The sequence below is a fragment of the Branchiostoma belcheri genome, unplaced genomic scaffold (assembly GCF_001625305.1).
Source record: "Branchiostoma belcheri isolate BF01 breed outbred unplaced genomic scaffold, Haploidv18h27 scaffold53, whole genome shotgun sequence".
NCBI lineage: Eukaryota > Metazoa > Chordata > Leptocardii > Amphioxiformes > Branchiostomatidae > Branchiostoma > Branchiostoma belcheri.
The window spans coordinates 1682105-1703343 of NW_017804165.1; the positions used below are offsets into that span (position 1 = coordinate 1682105).

Below are 21239 nucleotides of genomic sequence, written 5' to 3' on the forward strand. Positions count from 1 at the left end.
ATAAAATGCTTAAGGTTAGGGATAGATGATGTACACAAAACCTTTGGTACCTCCCAGTGTGACATTGTATTAACTTTACACCCAGCATCTTACCTACATGTAAACTGTATAGCCCTGTCAACCTTAGCTGTTCTTCAGAAAAGCCCAAAAATATATAAGCCACAAAATGAGGGCCAAAAACACAGAACAGGTTCATAAGGTAACAGGAACTATGAAATTAAGAATGTTTCCAGGCTTTTATACTATTGTTTGACAGGGTCTACATCATCAGTATGCGACGTAACTGATAGCAACATAGGTAGAAGGCCAGTCTATGAGGTTTTTTTTGGGTGTTGCTTGTTGAGGATGGTAGTAATTGTCATCTAAAATTCATTTAGCAGTGTTGCTTAGTGTAAAAAACAATAGTTATTACTGTAGTAGCATTTATGTAAAAAAACATCATGTTGTGTCCAATTTCTTTTCAATTAAATGTGGCTATGGTTATATAAAATGCATCTAAAAAAGTAGGAAACAGCTTATTGAGTGTAAAGAAATGTAGTTTATTACTGAAAAGTCTGTTTCTTTGTATGAAAAACATGAACTTGTCAAGAGCTGAACTGAATATTAAGTGCAGGATATTGAGCAAGCTTACCTTTACCATTGATACAATAAAGTATGATATATGGCATCTGTGGTGCTGAAGACTTCATGACTAGCTTTTGTTTTTGCTCTCTTGTCCTGTGCAGCAGAGGCACTGCACTATACATCATTCATGGATGTCTTAATTGATGCAATGACTCATACATCTTATGCCACAGCAAGCTTACTTGACAAATAGGAAAGTAACTTTGGGGACCTGAAATTGAAATGAAAGCTGTTGTGTCACACTCTGTGTAACTTCAGTGATTGTATTCAGACTGACTCATTGGGTCAAAATTTAGAATGTGTAGTCAGTTGTGCATTGTGAAGTTGACAAATACCTGGTAGGTACTGTTTCTTAGTTTAGAGGAACCCAGATTGCACAATGACATCACACATCAGTTCACCCTGCTTCCAGAATAAGAATATCAAATTGAGCATAGCTCCATTATAATTTCAGGTACTTGTTTCTTGTTGTAATAGAACACTTTATAGAACAAGAACTAAATGCAAAATGTCAACACTGAAAACCTCAAGGAGGAAATCAAACTGCTTAAACACAGCAACCTAGAAAAATACTGTAAGAACATAAATAACTTGGTGTATATGACCATGAAAAAACACTGGACAACAAATAACCAGAAATGCTTTAACCTATAACCTATCACACCTCACCTGCAACTTAAGTATTGCAGCAAAGATGTAGCTTTTGTAACAGATCTGTAACTGCCTTATGACGAATAACAAATTTAAAACAATTTGATGACAATTCACACTACAATATAAAGCTGTTATTCTAGTTAAGATGAATCTAAGCACAACTTACAAAATAAATTCTGTATAATATCAATGACTATAAGAACAAATGTTACCCAGATCATCATGAAATAATAACAATCAAATAATAATTATCAACACTTCTGTACTAGTAATTTTGACTTGGTTGACATGATTGACAAATCTTCAGTAATCTATACTGCTCATAAACTGTAAGCTTTTCTTTTTGCTGAGATTTTTGCCAACTTGCTGCTCTCTAGGCAAAACTTAACTTTTCCCAACCATGAATATCTACTCCTTGTCCTGACACTAGAAGTAGTCCTTCTATACTGCTCATACTCTCAGGTTTTCTTTTTGCTCTTTTGCAAACTCACGCTACACGCTTAACCTTTCTCAACCCTCAATATCTATGCCTTGTCCTGAGTCTGGAAGTAGTCCTTCTATACTGCTTATACTTTCAGATTTTCTTTTTGCTATGTTGCAAACTTACGCTACACACTTAACCTTTCCAAAAGATCACTATCTACTCCTTGTCCTGGCACTGGAAGTAGTCTTTGAGAGGAGCCAGCAGGTGGCGGATGACCGGGATGCTCCAGGCTCGGCCCAGCAGCCGCTGACGGGAGCAGCGACTCATGTTGCACACGTCCGTGTAGTGGCTGGGGAACCCAAACACGCTGCAGGGAAACACAGGTGGGGTTTTATAACATGTAACCAGGGCAATTCTTATGCAGGACCACTTCAACTTAACTTCACAGTTTACAATGTAGGTTATCTTCGAAACCACAGAGTGATGTCCAACACAGAGACCTTCATGGTATTTAGAATTTAATCCAATACATGAAGTCTGAAGTTTAACAGTTGGCAGAAAAGCTCCCTTTATCTACAATTAGGGCACAGCAAACAACTTCAGTGCACTAACGTGCAAAGACAAATGTTTGAACTTCCTTGGCAAGTATAGCAAAAACAATTTCGGTAGGACCCACCGTTCCAGCTCGGTGCACCAGAGTGTGTCTGGCTGCCCCTCCATCAGTACAGGTGCCGCCTGCTGTTTCCCCTGGTTACGCACAGAGTGCAGAGTGGTGGTCACAGTCCGCACCTTCTTAACCTGAGAAATACGTAATGAAATTCAGTTCATTTTCAAATTATAAACCGTGCAGTCATTTAAAAGATAAGTCTCATGACAGTGTTTTTTTGACAAAGGATACACTGTACTACGTATGGACATGACTTGGTAATATGACATCCAGACTATGGGTTAGAAAGGATGGACATTTAATGGTGCAACATTTCACTAATAAGGGTGTTTCTATTATGCTGGCAGAAGCTAGATGGTCAACATGTTGTCCATCCATCATTTAAATCTCTCTTACCTGTAGGGATAAAATTGTAATACATGTTTCTTTCATAAAGATTTCCCCACCATACCTGAGCAACACGGCCACAGCCTTTCTCCAGACACTGCTCTAAAGCCAGCTTATCACTGGCCTGGGGCACCAAAGGCCTGTGAGGGAACAGGAAAGTCAGGTTAAAATCATCATTGCTTGGTAGGTGGCTAGAAGGAATAACATCATTGTAAGCCCAATAATGCCTGTTCAACCACAACTTTTAAGATGGATGATACTTAATCATTAATGATTAAGTATCATTCAACTTAATCATTAAAATGATTAAGTATCATTCATCATTCATCCTGTAACAGTGCCGATCTAGACATATCACACTAGTCCAAAACTGTCTTTAGAAGTCAAAGCTAGACAATCACTGGAAGGGGATGGAGTACAACCCTACCTAACACAAACTTTCACCATAAACTCTGGACACTATGTGTATATAGCTAGATTATGAACTTGAAGCAGATTTTTATAGGCAATGCCTCTTTATTTGAACATTACTATGTATACTATGTATGATTGAAGTCAGAATGGAACATTGGGCCTGACCTGTTCATGCCGGGGAGGTTCCCCCAGAAGTAGCGAGCGCGATGAGCAGGAGACACGTCTTTGGCATCCACCACCACCGGGTTACACTGAGGATGGGATCGTAGACATGTTACTGGTCAACTGGGAGTACTGGTACAGTATCTAGAGTAACTGAATCTTTCTACACTGAATCCTTCCGGAAGAAAAAGTATTTTGGAAAGTACTTAACATTTCTCACTTATTCTCTCTAAACGTCTTACATAATTGAAGCATCAGCAATCTTCCACTGGTAACCTGAGATTAGTGCAGGTTTTCCAACAGATAATCTTGCAATCTAGTGCATATCATCATGTGACAACCACTGTGTACAGAATTTGGGAAAGAAATTGAACAAGCCAATCCCTTATCATCTACAGATTCATCATCTTAAGATGATCACAAGATGATTAACAACAAAGCCTTTTATAATCTATTTAACATTGCAAAAGAGTGTAAGCGTATTATAATTCAGAGTTACCCCCAGAAACAGACTGATGTCCTGCTTGTACTGGTGCTTCATGGCCACGACGTTCTCAAACAGCCAGAAGAACGGGCGTTCGTCCCCGGGAGCAGGGGCTGCGTGCTGCAGCAGGCGGTAGAAGTGGAAGAACATCACTCCAGTTCCAGCTGTGTGGGGAGAACACAAAAGGTGAATTTTTAATCAATCTGACAACAGAGACAGCACCAGAGGTTGTAACAATTTTATTCTTGTTGGAGATATATACAGATATGTCATCTGTGTTTAGAGTTAGATGTTCAATTAAGGGTTAGATGTAACAAGTCATTCAGTGTAATGTAGCCAGCGCCATGTGCCTGCAAAGCTGGTGTGTTATGCTGAAGGGCAGTTATACCAGCTATACCAATACAGATACAGAATCTATTATATGTCAGTCAATGTCACCGACTAGGGATAGAAAGGTGGTGATTCCATTCATCCATCTATCACAGTTGTCAAACAATAGAACTATCTTCCAGATTGACACCAGAAACCTTTCCCACTCACCATACAGTCCTGCTCTGTTGGGGTTAGCGATAGACAGGTCATTACATGGACTTCCTCCCAGCACGAGGTCAAAAGGACCAAGCTTTGGTATCTGTGGAACACAGACAGTAGAACAATTAGCTGGCTCCAAATCACTCTGTTACTCAAGTATTTCCTCTGGAGCTCATTTCTTCTAATCTTTTTAGTGAGGTTATCTTTCTAAAGACTATAAAAAACCCTTCAAATAACCAAGTCTTGCTACATGCAATTGACTAAATGACTATTAAAAACACAGAAAATTGGCTGCTTAATCAATCCTCTCAGAATTCAAAGAAAACAGTTTTGTACAAAGACAAGCCTGTATAAGGCTACTGACATCAGTGTTCCTGATACTGCGGATGTCTCCCAGATGGCGGATCCCCCCGGCGTGCCTGAGCTGGGACACCTTGATGGCATCAGGGTCGATCTCGGAGGCGTAACATATATCCACAGTCACTCCCAGGTCCTTCAGCACCAGCAGAGCTGGGAAAGGGACTTAGTTAGTCTCTTGTCATTGGCAACTTAGTGGATTTAGATATGATGATTGTACGGAAACAAAATTAGGATTAGATGATCTTATGAAGTAGCAATACTTACTAAATTGAATATTAGATACAGCTGAACCACTAGTAACAAAGATGAGGAAATGTTATGATCAAAATAATAAATAAAATAGCAATAATACATGCAAGGCTCAGTAGTTACGAAAGCTGGAACCAAAAAATGAACTTCTTACCTGTGCCGATGCCATCAAAGAGTGACAGAACTCTGATGGGGCGTCGCTGCTGAGCTGGGACAGGGGGGTACAGCTTTGGTTCACCCTTAAATACAGAAAACATTGCTTTGAATTCAATTGATTCTTACAGCATGGTAACAGTTGATGTATCTATTATCATAAAAATAACCCACCTTATTTGAGATTCTAGGCATACAAAATCTTACTGTAAATCTTCCATACTTACAAAGTCCTGCACATCATCCATGGCAAAGAACTGCTGCAGCCTGGCTGACCAGTCCTGCTGCCTGTGTAACAGCCCATGTCTGGGCTCCTCCCGGCACATGTAGCACATCCACGGGTCCTCTAGTACAGCCTGTAGAGGGACATGAATAGTTGGGTGTATGTAATTCAACACCTGTGCCAGATACCACTTTCTGCACAAAACTTCTGTTGTTTACAGTAACTGACCAAACCAGTCATAGCTGGAAAGTTTGACAAAACAAAACTATATGGAAAACAAAACTACAGATTTTCAAGTACATGTATACAGGATGCCTACCTGGTCTGCTGTGCCTGGTCCAACAATCAGGTCAAGGCAGTCTTTGCAGAAGGACCTAATGAACAGTAGTAAGGTGATAATGTGACATAATCAAATGACAACAACAACACAGAGGACATGTCACATGCAGGTGTGAACACAGTAACAAGTGTCTGTATGATGCAGACACACACACATTCACATACACACAAAAGGCACACACACACACACACACACACACACACACACACACACACATACGCGCAGTCACACACACACACACACACACACACACACACACATAAACACACACACACGCACACACCTACACACAGGCACACACACAGGAACACACACCTGCAGCAGCTGTCCTGCCCACACATCAGCACCTCTGTCCCAGCTGCACACAAGCTGCAGTAGGACTGGTACCCGTCCTCATCAAACTGGTAAGATGACTCCAGAAACTCAATCTGGGGATAAAACCCATTGGTGAACATTAAAAGTTATGATTTACACATATATAATATAATGCCAGATGACAGAATCATGAACTGATGGAAAGTCACAATAATAACTTGCTATCCTATCAGCACCAAGGACAGGTACAGTTTCACTTTCCATCAAATATGTAATCAGTACCATAACACTGTTCCCAAAGAACAGTAGTACAAATGCACCAGGAAACTATCATAATGATCATTCTATTTACCATGGACAGAGGCAATATAGATAGCCATAATGTGGATTCTAAGTAGTCAATGTTTCACTACATCACTCTAGGCATAGAAGTCATACTTGTTCTAAGTAATATCTGAGGTAAATCATCAGGCTAGCAAAAAGTCCTAAGTTATCCTAAGCACAGTGTACAGGGCTTGAGTGGTAAGACTGGGTAAAGCCTACCCTACAGCCCTCACACAGCCCTCCCCTGAACAGTGGGTGCTGTGTCTCCACATCCAGGCTCCCACAGGCCAGACACAACTGGTCTACAGACAGCTGCCTCTTCCGCACATCCTCAAACAGTTTTGCTACAGAAAAAAAAAAGAATTGTGAAATCTACAAGTGCACTAAACTTGATGAAACAATAGTTGTGTCATGTAGAATATTGCAACAGCCTTGACTGACTTACTTACTTAGGCTATGATGGCAACTGAAGTTAATTGTTAGATTTTTACAATTTTGTATGTCAGTCAAACAAGGTAGACCTTGGCAAGTAAAATATCCAGGGACAGTCACAGCATCTTTTTGACAATAGGTGCTACTGTGTGGCACCTACCACAGACCCATAACTCACCCCTTTCCAGTCTTGAGTCCACCGATTTCCTGCGACCCTCAGACGACACTCCCTCAGATGATGCAGCTGCCACCTGCTCCAGCTGTTTCAGGTGTCTTGCCTGGAGCCACTGATGCACCAGGTGATCAGGTGGCTTGGCTTCCTCTGAAACCAGGGAGTACAAGATCTTAGTTAGGAAAGACGCTTGAATCTCAATGGTGGATGAGGATTGAAAATGTATAGTAGACCAAAGACTGCAGTTCAGGCCGCCACCAGTTGACACCTTTGTGTCCAGGGCCTTAAATTAGCAGAGTTCTACATGGCAGCTGGTTGGTCTTCATGTCAATGAAATTATGCATGGACATACGGACAAAGAACTCAGACTACGAACAGGGCAAATATGCAGACTGAGACCTCTGACTTTGACATGCAGGAATGATCATGATCATACATAATCGTGGGCGTCAAAGGGAAGAAGAAGAAAGACTCCAACATGTTTACTGAAGCTGTTAGGTCTTGCTTGTTACCTGCTGAAGGTTTCAGACTGTCGGGGCCACCAGGAGGAAACTCCTGTAAGGCCCACTGCACCATGGTCCTGTCCCTGTCCTGGTTCTTGTGAGTGTCCGGTGAGGACAGGAACTTCTTCTTGGCACGATCTGCAGCAACCTGAAAACAACAAGTCATTAGTTAGTTAAAGCCCTCCCGCAACCATTGCATGGTTGCATATGGCAGCGCGCATCTCCGTCACAACCTACTGAATGCAAGGCGAGCACTCTACCCACTTGGCCATTGCACCGGTTGGTCAAGCTTGAAAAAAAAATGCATCTAGTCAAGATCCTATAACAACAAACAGCTGTGTCTCTATCAGATAAGGGAAAACTTTCAAAACAGACGCTGCATATTCATACCTGTAGAGACTCCAGTATGGCACGTTTGTAGGTCTGTAGTCTGTTGTATGTCCTCTCGTGGTACAACTGGCTGAACTTCCCAAATGGCTCCAGCTTGTCTTCCACCTGCACCTGTATTATTGTATCGTTGCATGTCATTGTATTGCTGGAAACTTTTCTGCATATCCCTCACATAGGTGCAGGTAGCATTCAAAATTACTCACACCAGATAAACAGTACCTGCACCATCCATTTTGTTTTCATTTCATTAGAAAGACATTGCAGGAAATATGGATCATATTGGAAACAATTAAGCACAGCATAGTAAAACAAGGGTTCAAATAGTGCATACTTACAATGGAGAACTTCCCATCTCCAAACCACCTGACCCAGCACGACCCCTCGGGTGCAGGGTCCCTGCCTGTCTCCACACAGGACACCACCCTCCCCGGCCACCAGGTGTAGCCCTTCAGCTTACCGAACACCAGCTCTCCCATACCATACTTCCCCTCCTGTACACAAACAAGATAAATACATCACAGGACATTGTAACCACTTGTAATCTTAGTTTACATTTGTTGGCGATAAGTACTTAACAACATAATCCTCCTGAGTTACAGACACTGCTGTTGTATAGACACCATTGGATATTTTATACCTATTATCACTACATAAATACATAATAGTGAACTTTATTTGCAAAATCATGCCCAAAGGCTAATTGCTTTTACAATGAAGTATAATACTCATTGCAATACAGTAACAGGAGACAGGTAACAACTGTCTGGAAAAAACTTCTACTACTACGCTAGCTATTATGGGGTTCGACTTCTTCTTTGAAGGCAGGGGATAATGAATAGTCCCACATTCTGCATAATTAGTGGGTTTTGTGATCTTAGTAGAAATGCAGTTTTTTGGTGATCTTCTAAGTGACGAAATGATGGAGAGATTGTTGTAACTACATAAAGAAAATCTTGCCTACCTTATACTCCTGTGGCAGCTGTTCCTCCTGGCCACTGTCTGTAGGACTGCCATTTTCTGGAAAGCTGTTGGTCCTTATGTCACCTGGAGAAACAGGTGCTGAGACAGCTGCTGAGGAGGTACTGGCAGATGCAGCAGGTGGGTCCTTGGGACCAGCTAGATTTCCCTAATATAGGAAAAAAAAACTTTTACTCATTGATGATCAATGAATGATTAATTAAGGAATTCCTTATAGTCATTTTGTATAGGCTCTAGTTGAGAGACACTGTGGGAGACACTGTGGGAGACACCGTCAATCTGCTCAGCATGCTGAGGGGAGACATGAAGCACAGAGGGCTAGTCCCTCCCACAACAGGAAAGAAACTCCAAGACGTAAGGGAGCTGACAACAGAAAAACTGACAACAGAAGACCATACCTTTGAAGAAGTGGTTGGGTTGTTCCTTATTGTTGTAAAGACCAGAGGCTGCATCTGTGGCTTGACCTTTTTCTTTACAGCACCACTCTATAGTGGACAGAGTACTTTTTGTTATTAATAAGTCCTTTGTAATGTAATCTTCCTGAGTTACAAACATTGCTGTTGTAGACGCTGATTTCTAAGTTACAACAGTGCTGCACAGTTATAGAGTGCTATATCATCAATACATACTTTTAGATATAATAAATATACGTATAGATATAATAAGAGTCTTGCACCTGTTCGTCTTTCTTCCTTTTCTTCCCCTTGTCATCAGCAGTGGGCGGAGCCTCAGGTTGGAACCTCTTGACAGGTGACGGTCTCTGTCTCAGACTGTCCTCCCAGCCGTACATGCCTCTGGTATTCTCCATGTGAAATAGTTCAAGCTGTAACAAACAAATTGTCAGTTTCACAGAGATTTCATGCTAATTACAAGGCAAATCACTAGTCTTAGAGTGACATCTGCACATTCTCCTTTCAAGCTATTGTGGTGAAATACTTTCCATGCTACATACATGTAACTGTAGGTTACATCTAAAAGTTTAACTTGTCTTACCTCAACCTTCTCAGAAGTCCCAGCTCTTGCCTTCTTCTTGTTGCCAGCTTCTCCTCTCTCTGCACTCTCCTGGGAGGGCCTTTTTCCAGCTGCTCCTTTTGGGTGTTCACCATCATTTGGTCCCTGATTCTGGACCACCTGTATTTCTTCTATCTGTCCCTGAACTGCTGTATCATTTTCTGTAGTCTGCTTGTCCTGTGTCTCTACATCACCTTCTTGCCTTGCTTTGGATACGGAGGTCTTCTCTTTTCCTTGCGCACCTCTCGGGGATACTACATACTTTTTCTTCATTGTGTCATCTATCTGTGTTGGAGGAATCACAGTGTCCATTGTGTCAGTGTCTTGTGTGGCAGACAGTGTATCTGTCTCCTCAACAACCAGTGCTTCTGAGGCTCCCCTCAACACCGGACATGGTGCACACATTCTTGCAGTTTTCTTGGCCCTCTGCTTTGCTTGGTGGACATCCCTCGTATGTGTGGCATCAACATGTCCCTTCTCAAGAATCTTCTTGTCCATATTCTTCCCAGAAGGCAGAGTGTTAGGCCCTTTCTCAATAGCAACAAGATACTTCTTTTTTGGCCTACCTTCAACTGATTTTGCATGAGATGATGCGGTTGAAGTAGGCAGAACTAGTCTAGAACCAGACAGCTGTTGGATCTTATTCATCAGAAGGCTTTGTGCTCTTTGGCTATCTTTCACTGTCTGCTGCTTTTTCTGGACGCCTGACCATCCTTCAGCCTCTATTTTCTTTGGCTTAGAAGTCTTAGAATAACTGTGATCATTTTGTTTAGCTCTCTCCACAGTAGTGGGGAAGCTTGAAGAACTTTTTTGTTCTTTCCTCCCCTTTGTGGTAAGTTTTTGGATAGCTTCCTCTTTAGCTTGCCTCTTCTTTGATGGGAGAAGTTTTTGAGGGCTTGAGTAGCTGGGGCCTGGATGAGCCCGTCTCTTCCTTTGTCCATGTTGCAGTCCTGTGATTGATGTCTGCTGCACTCCAGCTTGTGCTGAGGTAGTTGGCTTGCTAGGAGCATCGGGGTGACGAGGTTCAGCCAGCAGAGCCTCTTGTCTGACTCCATCTTTTTCAGTCTCCCTCTCCAAATTCTCATTCTTACCTTCACTTGGTGTCCCTCCTTTACCAGCTGCTTTCTTAGACCCCTGATCAGAGGGTGTACTGGACGTGTAGCGTGATGACTGTAAGATATTGCCTGCTGGAGTTTTCCTAATCATGACTTGACGTTGCTGCTCTTGCTCCTCTGTTTGTTTCACAAGGGGACTTTGTATTTGAATTGATTCCCTGTCTGTTGTTTGACTTGTTTGAATTGCCACATCTCTGGAGAGATCATCTGAGACCTGGTTATTGTGTTTGGGTGGTACATCTTTTCCACAAGTGGGTTCAAAGTGATCTTGCAATATGGGTTCTATTCCTGACATGTAGGCTGAAAGCAGCTGATCTCCCTCAGCATCTTGACTGAAAGGCTTGAACATCTCCCCTGCTTCCTCATGTTGACCTGCCAGCTGCGGGTCTCCTGGACTGGAGTAGTCAGCAACAAGTGACTTTATCGGTGGGGACCAATCTTCTGCACTCGTGTCCAGAGCCAGATGAAAATCTTCATTCACGTCTTCCTGAACATCCACCTTGTACTTGACCTCACGACCAACAGCTTTTTCATTGTCTCCCTTATACTCAAACAGGCTCCGTCTGCATGTCTTCTTCTGGTCAACCATTCCCCCTACAGCATTCGCTGATCCAATGATTGGGGAGATGTCCACAGACTCGAGGTACTCCTCTACATCATCAGGTACTTCAGGTCCCTGGCTGTGGTCACCAGGTATGAAGCTGTAAGTACTACTTTCACCATCACTTTCAGCATCTTCCAAGTCAGACTCAGCATTGAGCACCAGGTCGTAATTTGTCTCCGTTGGTTGACTTGTATGTGGGCTAGCATTGTTGGAGTAAGAGTCTTTACTGATACTAGCTACTACATTACTGGGCTGACCTGTATGGTGGTTTGAATTTTCAGCCTCTACATTTTTATCTTTGCCGGGAACAGTGGCATCCCACGAAGAGGCAGAGTTTTTAGTGACGACAGTGTCTTCGGGATTGTCATCAAAGTCAGAAGCTGTTTGGAAGTCCGCTGTAGCTATAGGGTCATTTTCCTTGCTTGAGTCTTCTTCAGAGTTGTCACACACATTGCAGTCATTCTCTTGATCACTTTCCTCTGAACCTGTGGATTCTTCAACTGAAGAAATGTCTGACCCTGTGCTGTCTTCAGAGTCTGATGAACTGGTATACATTTCCCAGGGCAAAGCTGACTTGTGGCCTGGTTCCCCTTCTCCATACATGGCACTGACAAACATGTTAGCAAACATTTCCACACTTTCTTGACTCTGCATTGAGAACAACGACTCCTCCAATCTATGGATGCAGCCTTGATCCTCTGTCTCAATTGCTGTTTGCTCTAATGGCGTTGTTCTACTAGGCCGTGATTCATCCGTTTCCATAAAGGCATTTGTAGCAGTTGGACACTGTCTAACACACTGTGTATCCACCATCTCACAAGAATCTTCAGTAACCAAGCTGTTAGAATCATGCTCTACTCCATTCTGGTCAACTCCTGACTGAGCTGGTGACTTGGAAGAACTGATGACAGCATCAGTATGTTTGAATGTTGCCGAACAGTTTTGATCAGGTGTGGTATCATCATCAGCCTCATCTTTGTTGTGGAAACTCTCCCTGGGTTCTTCCTCTGGTATCTCCATAGTGCCAATGCCAGTCACCGTTGATGTCTGACTTTTGATTCCACATTTTTCCCACACCCTCTGTATCGCTTCCTCCAGGTTTGCTCTTCGTTCTCTCTTCTGGCAAGGCTTTTCCTGCTGATTTCCTGAACCTTTGGTCAGCATATCATATTCTGTCTGCAATCCCTGTCTGATGCTATCTTGTACTTCAACAGCTGTAGTCTTGCACGATGAAGTACTGTTGATACCATGACTAGTATTGTCTTTGCTCTTGTCTATGTTGCCTGGCTGTTCTTTCACACCTGCCTTGTCTAGGGTATAAGAGACATCCCCAATCTTACCAGATGGTAGTGTATCATTTCCAGAAGCGGTATTCTTGTTTTGTGTAGGCTTAGTGTTGGCAGCTTCTGGGCAGCTTTTGTCTGACTTGCTAAACTTTTCTTCAGCATGTTCTTGTTCAGATCCGGACAGACACTGTGGACAGGAGTTTTGTGGTAGATGTGGACAGGATTCCTCAATGGTATTGCTTGTACTGATGAAGGTTTCCTGGTTGCTGTCTGGTGACCTAAAACTCCTTGGTTTGATGGTCACTGTACGTCTGTCTACTCCACCTCTGCTGTCATCTGTGCCGACAGTAACTGATTGATGGCAACTTTCCTGTTGTGATAACTGAGGAACTGTGCCTTTTTCTATCTTGTTATCTTCCATGGTACACTTCTCTCCTGAGGTTTTTCTGTCCTGTAATATTCCTCCCTCAGTGCCAGCTTTGTCACCTTCAACCAGTTTGCCTCTATCCTGGATTTCCTGGGTAGCTCTCGTCTTAGCTATGTCTTTCTCCTCATAGGTCTTGGTTGTTTTATTCACAAGATGCAGCATAACTTCATCTTCCAGTCTGGTCAGTTGCACAGAAAGCTCTTTTGCGCAGTGTGGGTTTTTGCTTGTCTTGGCTACTGTCCCTGGTGCTGAAGATTCATCACTAGAGACACATGTGGAAAGAGAACTAAGTGACGTGGTTGGCTCCTGAGATGGTGATGATTCTTCTTGTTTTTCAGGTGAATCTGTTATGATGATACAAGAGTCATCTTTGTCTGTTACTAAAGAAATGTCACTTTCTGTCTCATCAAATGAGTTGCCACCTTTTCCTGTGGTGCCAGCAGTAATGCTGTTATTTGTATCCGAGACAGTGCCCTGAATGCCAGCAGTAACAAGAGCAGACTTCTGTTTATCCTTACTGCTCTGGCTGTGTCCATCTGTACCAGTGCTGTTCATTAGTTGAGTGTTACCTGTGGTACTCACAATACTGCTGTCTGTATCTGTAGTGCTACAAGTAGGACCAGGAGAGACATGGTCTCTATTCAACATAGGCCTGTTGGTATCAATGATGCCAAAATAGTCTTCTTTAGCTGTAACATTTGACATCATGTTGCTTGTAACTGCATTACTGGGAGTGGCCTTAACTGTGCCTGTGCTGTCAGGGACAGGTGTACCTTCAACATTTGGAAAGGGCTTTCTTGTACTGTCAGTAATGTGAGGTTTCAGTGTACCTGTATGGTAGGGTGGCATTTTTGTGCCTGCAGAACTACAAGTAGGTTTCCCTGTGTCTTGAGTATTTGACTTGGGCACATCTGAAGTGATTCTGCCTGTTTCTCCAGGCCTTGTATCTGTGAAGACTGCCTCAAAGTTCACTGGGGAACTGGAAGCATGTTTGACTGTCTCATCTTTAGTAAGGGTGTTCAGGACATCTTTACCAGATATACTGGGATGCTGGACTTGTGTACACTTCAAGCTATCAGGGGATTCTGTTTCTGTTTGAGAGCTACTTGCAACAGTCTGTTTACCAACACCTTCAACTTTCTTCTTACTGCTAGTTCCTTGTTTCTTTGGGATTTTCTTCTTTGATACACCATACTTCTCCTTGTCTCTGCTCTTAGAAGCTCCACTTTGCAATGATCCTCCACTTTTCCCTTCTCTCACAGAAGACACTGCTGCACTGTCGGCCACTGTACTTTGATCAGTAGCTTTGTTTGTTTCCTCACTCTCCATAGAACTCGGATTCCCATTGGCTAATGTCTCCAAAATGTTGGATGGCTCTAAATCCCCTGTATGGGAAGTTGTTGTACGTTGTTTGCCTCTAACTTTGTTCTTCTTTCCTAACTGATGCACTTTAGGCGAATCTGTCTTGATACCTGCAGAGGAATCCTGTACTTTGCTTTGTATTCCAAGGCAGCTATATCCACCAGGACCAAACAGAGTAGTCTCTTTCTTATTTGCTGTTTTCTTCCTTCTCTTCTTGTGCTCGGCTGAAGATACTGTCCCGTTTTCCGGGGCTAACCTTGATAATGCCATCAAACTGACAAGGCGTGATGTGTATGTATTGCCAAATGTTTGAGGAGAGTGGATGTTTGTACCCTCTTGAGGTGTCTCAAGTTTCCCAGAGTGACACTCTGTTTTGCTGACATCAGCCTCTAGCTTCTTCCTGGTTTTCTTGGTGGCCTTTGAATTGCTTGCAACATCTTTTGGTGTCACATACCTCGTTTTTATCTTGTACTGTTTCTTCTTACCACATTTGTCAGTACCAGGTTTCTTTGATTTCTTCACCTTCCCTTGTTTTCCATTGGCAGGATGCTTACCTTTAGCTGATGGGTTTTCTCCATTCATGTGTGATGCTGCTACCGAAGAAGGCATTTTGAGAACTTTCTTTTGTTCACCAGCATCTGACAGCTTTGTCTGCATTGAAGACTTGATAAGTGATAGTTCCTCTTCCAAACAAGATTCCTCTTCACTGCTAGACTCAGAGCTAGAAGAAGTTTCATCAGAAGAAAGGGCTGTATGTGTACATAAGGCTTTGGTGACATCCTTCCCACTGTTTTTCCTTTCACACACATGAACCTCTCCCTTCTTGACAGCATAAACATGCTTGTTTCCATGATTACCCAAACCACCGTTCCTGTCCTTGGTGCTGAATGCTCCAGAATGACTGGGTCTTTCTGACTGATCTGGTTCCTTATTTTCTGATGAAACAACCTTCTTTCTGCGCCCCTTATCAATATTCTTCTTCTTCACAGGATACTTAGATCTGTCTGTCACTGTCCGTGGTAAAGCAGCTCTTTCCTTGGTGCTGAAACTAACATCCGTTGGCTGTGTTCTCTCTGTAGGAGTCTGACTATGGACTGGTAAGTCTCTCCTTCTTCCACCATCAGTTGTTAAAGGGGAATGGGAAAGGGCCATCAACATTGCCCTTGCTGTCAGCTTGGCAAATTCCATTTGTATTATTGACCTACGTCTCGAGGCACTTGATCCCTTTGTCTTGCGGAAATTCTTACTTCCTGAAGGATGATTGGAGCCAACACATGATTCTAACGACCTCTTCCTTGACCTACTCCTGTATCGCTTTTTCTTCTTCTTTTTCTTGACACCAGAGACATGACTGCTTGTACCTGATCCCCCTGGGAGTTGAACACCAGATGAAGCACTTGGAGCAGTAGGTTTGGTTCCTGGTGCTAAGCCCTGCATGGTTCCATCTCTCCACCCTGCTGATTCCCCACTGCTGGAACACTCTGAGATTCCATGGCCTCTTGAACCAATTTCCTTAGATTCCTGTGGAATGCCTTTGTCAGGTTCTTTGCTGCAGGATGCCTTGATGGCTCTGTGCTTAGTTCCACTTTCTGGAGTAGAGTTTACTACCTGTCCCTGTGCTGATGATTCTCCGCTGTTACTCTTGCTTCTGACTAACTGTTGCTGTACCGTATCATTCATTTCTGATGATCCATCCTTATTTTTCTTCTTACGTGCCTGTGATTTTTCCTGCAAGATCAGACATGTAACAAAATCCTGTTGATAAGGTATTTTGGGGTCAATGGCCTTGTCAAATACTGATTTTGTGAAGCGTTCCAGGTTTGTTCTTTCCAACATATGGGGCTTCATGATCAGTATTTATTTGATAAAAGATATTTCATTTACCATCAGATTATTTGCATACAATCTGAAACAAACAGCTCCTTGTTTTTTTTGTGGAAAATCAAGCACTAGAATGAAAAAAAGATTAAAGTTAAAACCTTAGCTGTCTATTGTTCCTTTCATTTTATCTATTTATGCAGGGTATAATATGAGTTGCCCTCACCTTCTTTTTCTTCACCATTGTTGTCCTGTTTTCTACCGACGTGCTTCAACAGGTATCCGTAGAACAACCTGGATAAACATTTTATACCAGCTTATTCAAAATAAAGCTTGCAAAAATTACATGCATAGCATTAATATTAGTCTTTTACCTTGGCCACATTGCATTTCATGTTAAAGTAACAATCCTTAGCAAAGTGTGTCAAATTCAGACTGGTGACAAGACCTTTGTTATATACCATCATCGGACCCGAGTTGTGGCCCACCCATTTTGATCCACCCACTGTACTCCATTGCATATTTCCTTCCATTTCTGTCCACAAAGTTTGACATCCATGAAAATTCTTACGAATCAGGGAGTCCTGATCTGGGCTGTGGAGCACCAGTGGGAATATCACATTCCATCTCTGGCTGTTCTGACACATTTCTCAGGGGGGCCCCTCTCACGCCCTCCCTGGCGCCTGGCTGTGTCTGGGCCCCAGATCAACTGACAAGTCATGTGCCGAACTCTTTGAAGTTTTCTAGAACATTATAGAAATGAAAAATATCCTTAGATTTATTCAACCTTTCTGGATGGTGGGTTTCACAGTAGTATTCCTCTGTGTTGCCAACTAAGGAGCATATTATGAACATTTTATGAACATTTTTACAGTAAAGTTGCTTTTTTTTCTGATCACGTGACAAACTTTGCCAGGCCTCGGAGCACAGATCAGGTGCACACTTCTAGAACTACCCGCCATTTTGGACAAAATTCCAACAAGTTGATCTTCCTCATAAAAATCATCCTTCACAATAACCCAAAGATGTTACAATAGTCTGCAAATTTTACCATGATCATTTTGCTATAGTAGTGGTGCATCTTACTTGTACAAACATTTGAACAAAATAAAGACAGAAACAGGGAAACTGAGAGCATAGACCATGGCATGAGTCCGACAAAATATACAAGTCAAACTTCCCACGTTACCCTTACATGTCTTGTAATACAGGAACGTACAATTGAATTTTAGTAACAACTGTGTGTAACAACTTACGTCTACATATATGTAAGCATAATTCAGTTCACCCGAGAAAGTTCCCAAGCGTATCACATTTATTTTCTGGGAACGTTCACTATCAGATTTCTGTCCCGGGACAATCCCGCCAACCCTACCCGTGCCGCGGGTGAACCTCTCCGCTTTCCCACAGTCAGAAACTTTCCCATGACGTTCTTCTCTCGGTTAGAAATGTTGTCCATAAATAAACCTTGATTTTATCAACTTCAATCGCCAAACTTTGTAGGGATACGTGAGAAGACAAGTTGCCTTACCTCTGCATAAAATCCCTGCCGTCCTTCTCCTACAAGGTCCCGCTTCAAACTAACGTCAAACTTCTGGGAAGGGCGGGAAACTTGGCTGTTCCGTATATTCACCTCCCCCCTCCCTAGCAGTCGCTCGTCATTCAAAGCCACGTCGGCTGCCAACAGTCAGAAAACGTGACTTATACTTTTTTATGTTAAACAAGTAGCTACGCTCAAGTAAAGATGCTGTAATATGATCAAGATCGACAATTTCAAGGAATTGTTTATCGGGTAAGAAACTAGACGGAACAGCAAATCAACTACCTTGTCTCTTTCAGGAGGCGTGGTCTCATGGGCCTTGGAAGTAGACATGGTGTTCTAGAGCTGATCTCCAAGCAGATTCGGTGGGGCAAGGGGACTTATGTTAGCCGCCTGTATCATTTGACTCCATGCCTGTATCCATTGGCCGCCTCAGGCTCCAGAGCTAAAACCTGGGGTATCCCACATGTCCCAGAGACATCTGACTTTCAAAAAATGATTGCATTCCACATACACTTGCAGTCGAAATTATCCCAAGAAAACGTAATACTGGTCATAATGATCCTGACTGCAATTTGTTTTTGCCGCGATTAAGAGGACATTTTTGCCCATAGGGATGAGACCATTTGTTGTCATGTCAGACGTGTTGTAGTAGCATATTCTGTGACCTTTATTTACTAGTATTACATAATGTGCAACAATCAAGAGCAAGACAATACAAAAACGATACCTAGCGGCGTATGTTGGAACTGCCACTAAGTCAAAGCAATGACGGAATTTGCCCTACAATCAACTACAATAATACCGATCATTCACTTAGGAAATTAACATGTTGGTTTTGATATAAGAAATGATTTTATCCACGGTGGGATGAAGAGTATTCTTTTACCAATGTCACTACGGTAACCCTTTTTCTGATAAAGTGGTATGGCCCATGTATCCACTTCCGGGTTCCCCAGAACCCTGCTGTGGCTTGTGAATGAACGTGTGTGCACAGGTTCGGTTCACTTGGAACCCGGCGTCCGCAAGCACGAAAGCTTTCGAGATCAGTGACTCAACATCGACTGACTTGGGCTCATTTTGTAGCCGTCTGCACAATGTACACAGCGTCGGGGGCGCTTTGATATCTGTCTGAAGTCTTATCTCTCAGGGTAAATTGACCTTTGGTGTTTTCAAGCAGGTTACTCTGTGCAGGGACATAGCCAGACTGACTTGCAAATTATGGACGGAGCTGTAGCTGCTAGGTCTTCCCCCGATGCCGTCAGCTTAACCCAGGAACCTGTCCTGGTGTGTACGGAGGCGCAGCTGCTGAGGGAGGGCAGGTGGAGCGGGCAGGTGCACGGCAGGGACGTGGTGGTCTTCCACCACCTGGGCGGCTGCTACTCCATGGACAGGATATGCCATCGTGAGTTTGAACCCCAATACTATTAGCAGGGCAGGTATTGTACTAAATATGTGAGGAATCGAGCTTAAAATGTATGTATTCCTGTGTAACGCTTCAAATAACGCAAGCCAATATATGTAGTTACCAGAGCCCATTGTATAAAGATAGGAAACACCTGTATGTGCGTCCCCTGGTTGCTAAGTTACGTCCTCATGATTATCATGATACAGGTAAAACGGGGATGGGGACAGAGAGTAATCAATTCCTACATGACCTACATATGTTCACAAAACTCTTCATTGTAAGAGAATTCCGCAATCAATGGTCCATCATCAGTACTTGTCCAGTACATATTGTGTAAGGGAAGGCATATCAAATTTCCAATTGTATTAGAGAGGTTGTCCCATATGGAACATATCACCTTGGTTGCTAAGCACCAAACCAGCAGAGCATTTACAAGTGATGCATTAATTATGGGATCTTTTATTTCTTTTATCTTCATAGATGCAGGAGGACCTTTACAAGATGGTGACATCGAGGTGAGCTGTTGATGCTTTTAAAGATTTGCTCTGTTTAAGATGGAAGATCAAAACTTTGATTATTTTTTTCAGGTTCAATTCCTTCTATACTTTTCATGTGTTGATGCTATCAAGGTGGTAGTTACTTGATAATAGGTAGTCCTAATGGATTATAGAAAAGGTAATAACATCTTTTTGAACAATGCCCCCAATTTAGCATACACCAAAGCACATTGTAGCTACATGTATTGAATATGTGCAACGGAGCAGAAACACCTGTACCAATAGTGGCAGGGGCTGAATGAAAGACTTGAAAGTGTAACAGCTCTAGTGCATGGTACCAGCCCATTTTGTGTGTTTTACTCCAGATTAGCCTTTCAATTTACCCGTCACCCATATTTTAATTGTTTTAGAACTTCATTACATATTTTAGTATGTGTTTTTATAATCTCTTAAGATTTCTAGCTTAAGGTTCTGCCACTCATGCATTTTACTGGTTTCTACTTTCCCTTCTAGGACATAGCAGGCCATGCCTGTATTGTCTGTCCGTGGCACAAGATCAAGATCACCCTAGCAACTGGTGAGAGCCTGTACCGTGCCATAGACCCTGCCACAATAAAGCAGAGACCACCCAAGACAAGATGGACTTCAAAAGGGGTGAAGCAACGAACACACACGGCAGAAGTCAGGGATGGAAACATTTATGTGACTTTATCTAACGATGAACAGAAGGTTGATTCTGACTATTACTACTCAGAGGAGTACAAAAAGTTAGTCAGTGCAAGCAAACGAGGCACAACTTGAACTGCAACTACAGCAATCTTTACATGTTATTCTTTTCCATTGTTAATATGGATGAAAGATGGGAATCATATTGATCAGGAAATATGAATTTCTATGCATTTAGTCTTGTCTTGTCTTGCCAGGGTTTGTTAAACAGTTTTCTGTTGTTGAATTAAAATGTGACATCATAGAAAGCTGTATGTAGTAGTACACTTTCTTCCCAGTTTGACAATTGCAGTTTCAAATGTATATTCCAAATGTAATAAAACTACTGTTGTGCCTTATGTTAATCAACCTTATTGGCAGATGCCCTAATCACTATTCAAACCATAGTTTAACAGTATTCAACAATGTGCTGTTCAAAGTACACACATGAAACTCCAGAATAACAATCAATTGAAAAAAATCAAATATACCAGTAACCTGTTGTCAACTTTTAAGAAAAATCTCATAGCAGCATTTGGCAACTGAAGTGTATCAAGTAGAAGTTGCAATCATAACTTTCCATCACATTGGGTATCTTCCACAAGTAGCAAGTTACCAACATATCTAGAGTTTGCAAGAATAACAGTTCAATTTCATCAAACAACTAGACAGTAACTTTA

At 42.4% G+C, this 21239-nt stretch overlaps 2 protein-coding genes across 2 annotated transcripts; one reads left to right on the plus strand and one right to left on the minus strand.

The window, feature by feature from the left end:
* Positions 1-1918: 1918 nt before the first annotated feature.
* On the minus strand, positions 1919-12536 carry LOC109480876 (DNA (cytosine-5)-methyltransferase 3A-like). Its single transcript, XM_019783206.1, has 21 exons — positions 12397-12536; positions 9780-11715; positions 9463-9609; positions 9185-9271; positions 8770-8934; positions 8144-8299; positions 7809-7919; positions 7428-7566; positions 6922-7065; positions 6531-6655; positions 5988-6100; positions 5652-5706; positions 5337-5465; positions 5111-5195; positions 4712-4857; positions 4357-4447; positions 3832-3980; positions 3336-3421; positions 2821-2896; positions 2379-2500; positions 1919-2069 (listed from the first exon to the last, which is right to left on the minus strand). Exons 1-21 carry the CDS (start codon positions 12534-12536, stop codon positions 1919-1921), a joined length of 4353 nt encoding a protein of 1450 aa, XP_019638765.1.
* A 6374-nt stretch (positions 12537-18910) lies between these two features.
* LOC109480998 (Rieske domain-containing protein-like) lies at positions 18911-21190 on the plus strand. The gene is made up of 3 exons (XM_019783476.1): positions 18911-19354; positions 19838-19872; positions 20368-21190. Exons 1-3 carry the CDS (start codon positions 19171-19173, stop codon positions 20653-20655), a joined length of 507 nt encoding a protein of 168 aa, XP_019639035.1. The 5' UTR covers positions 18911-19170; the 3' UTR covers positions 20656-21190.
* Positions 21191-21239: the final 49 nt, after the last annotated feature.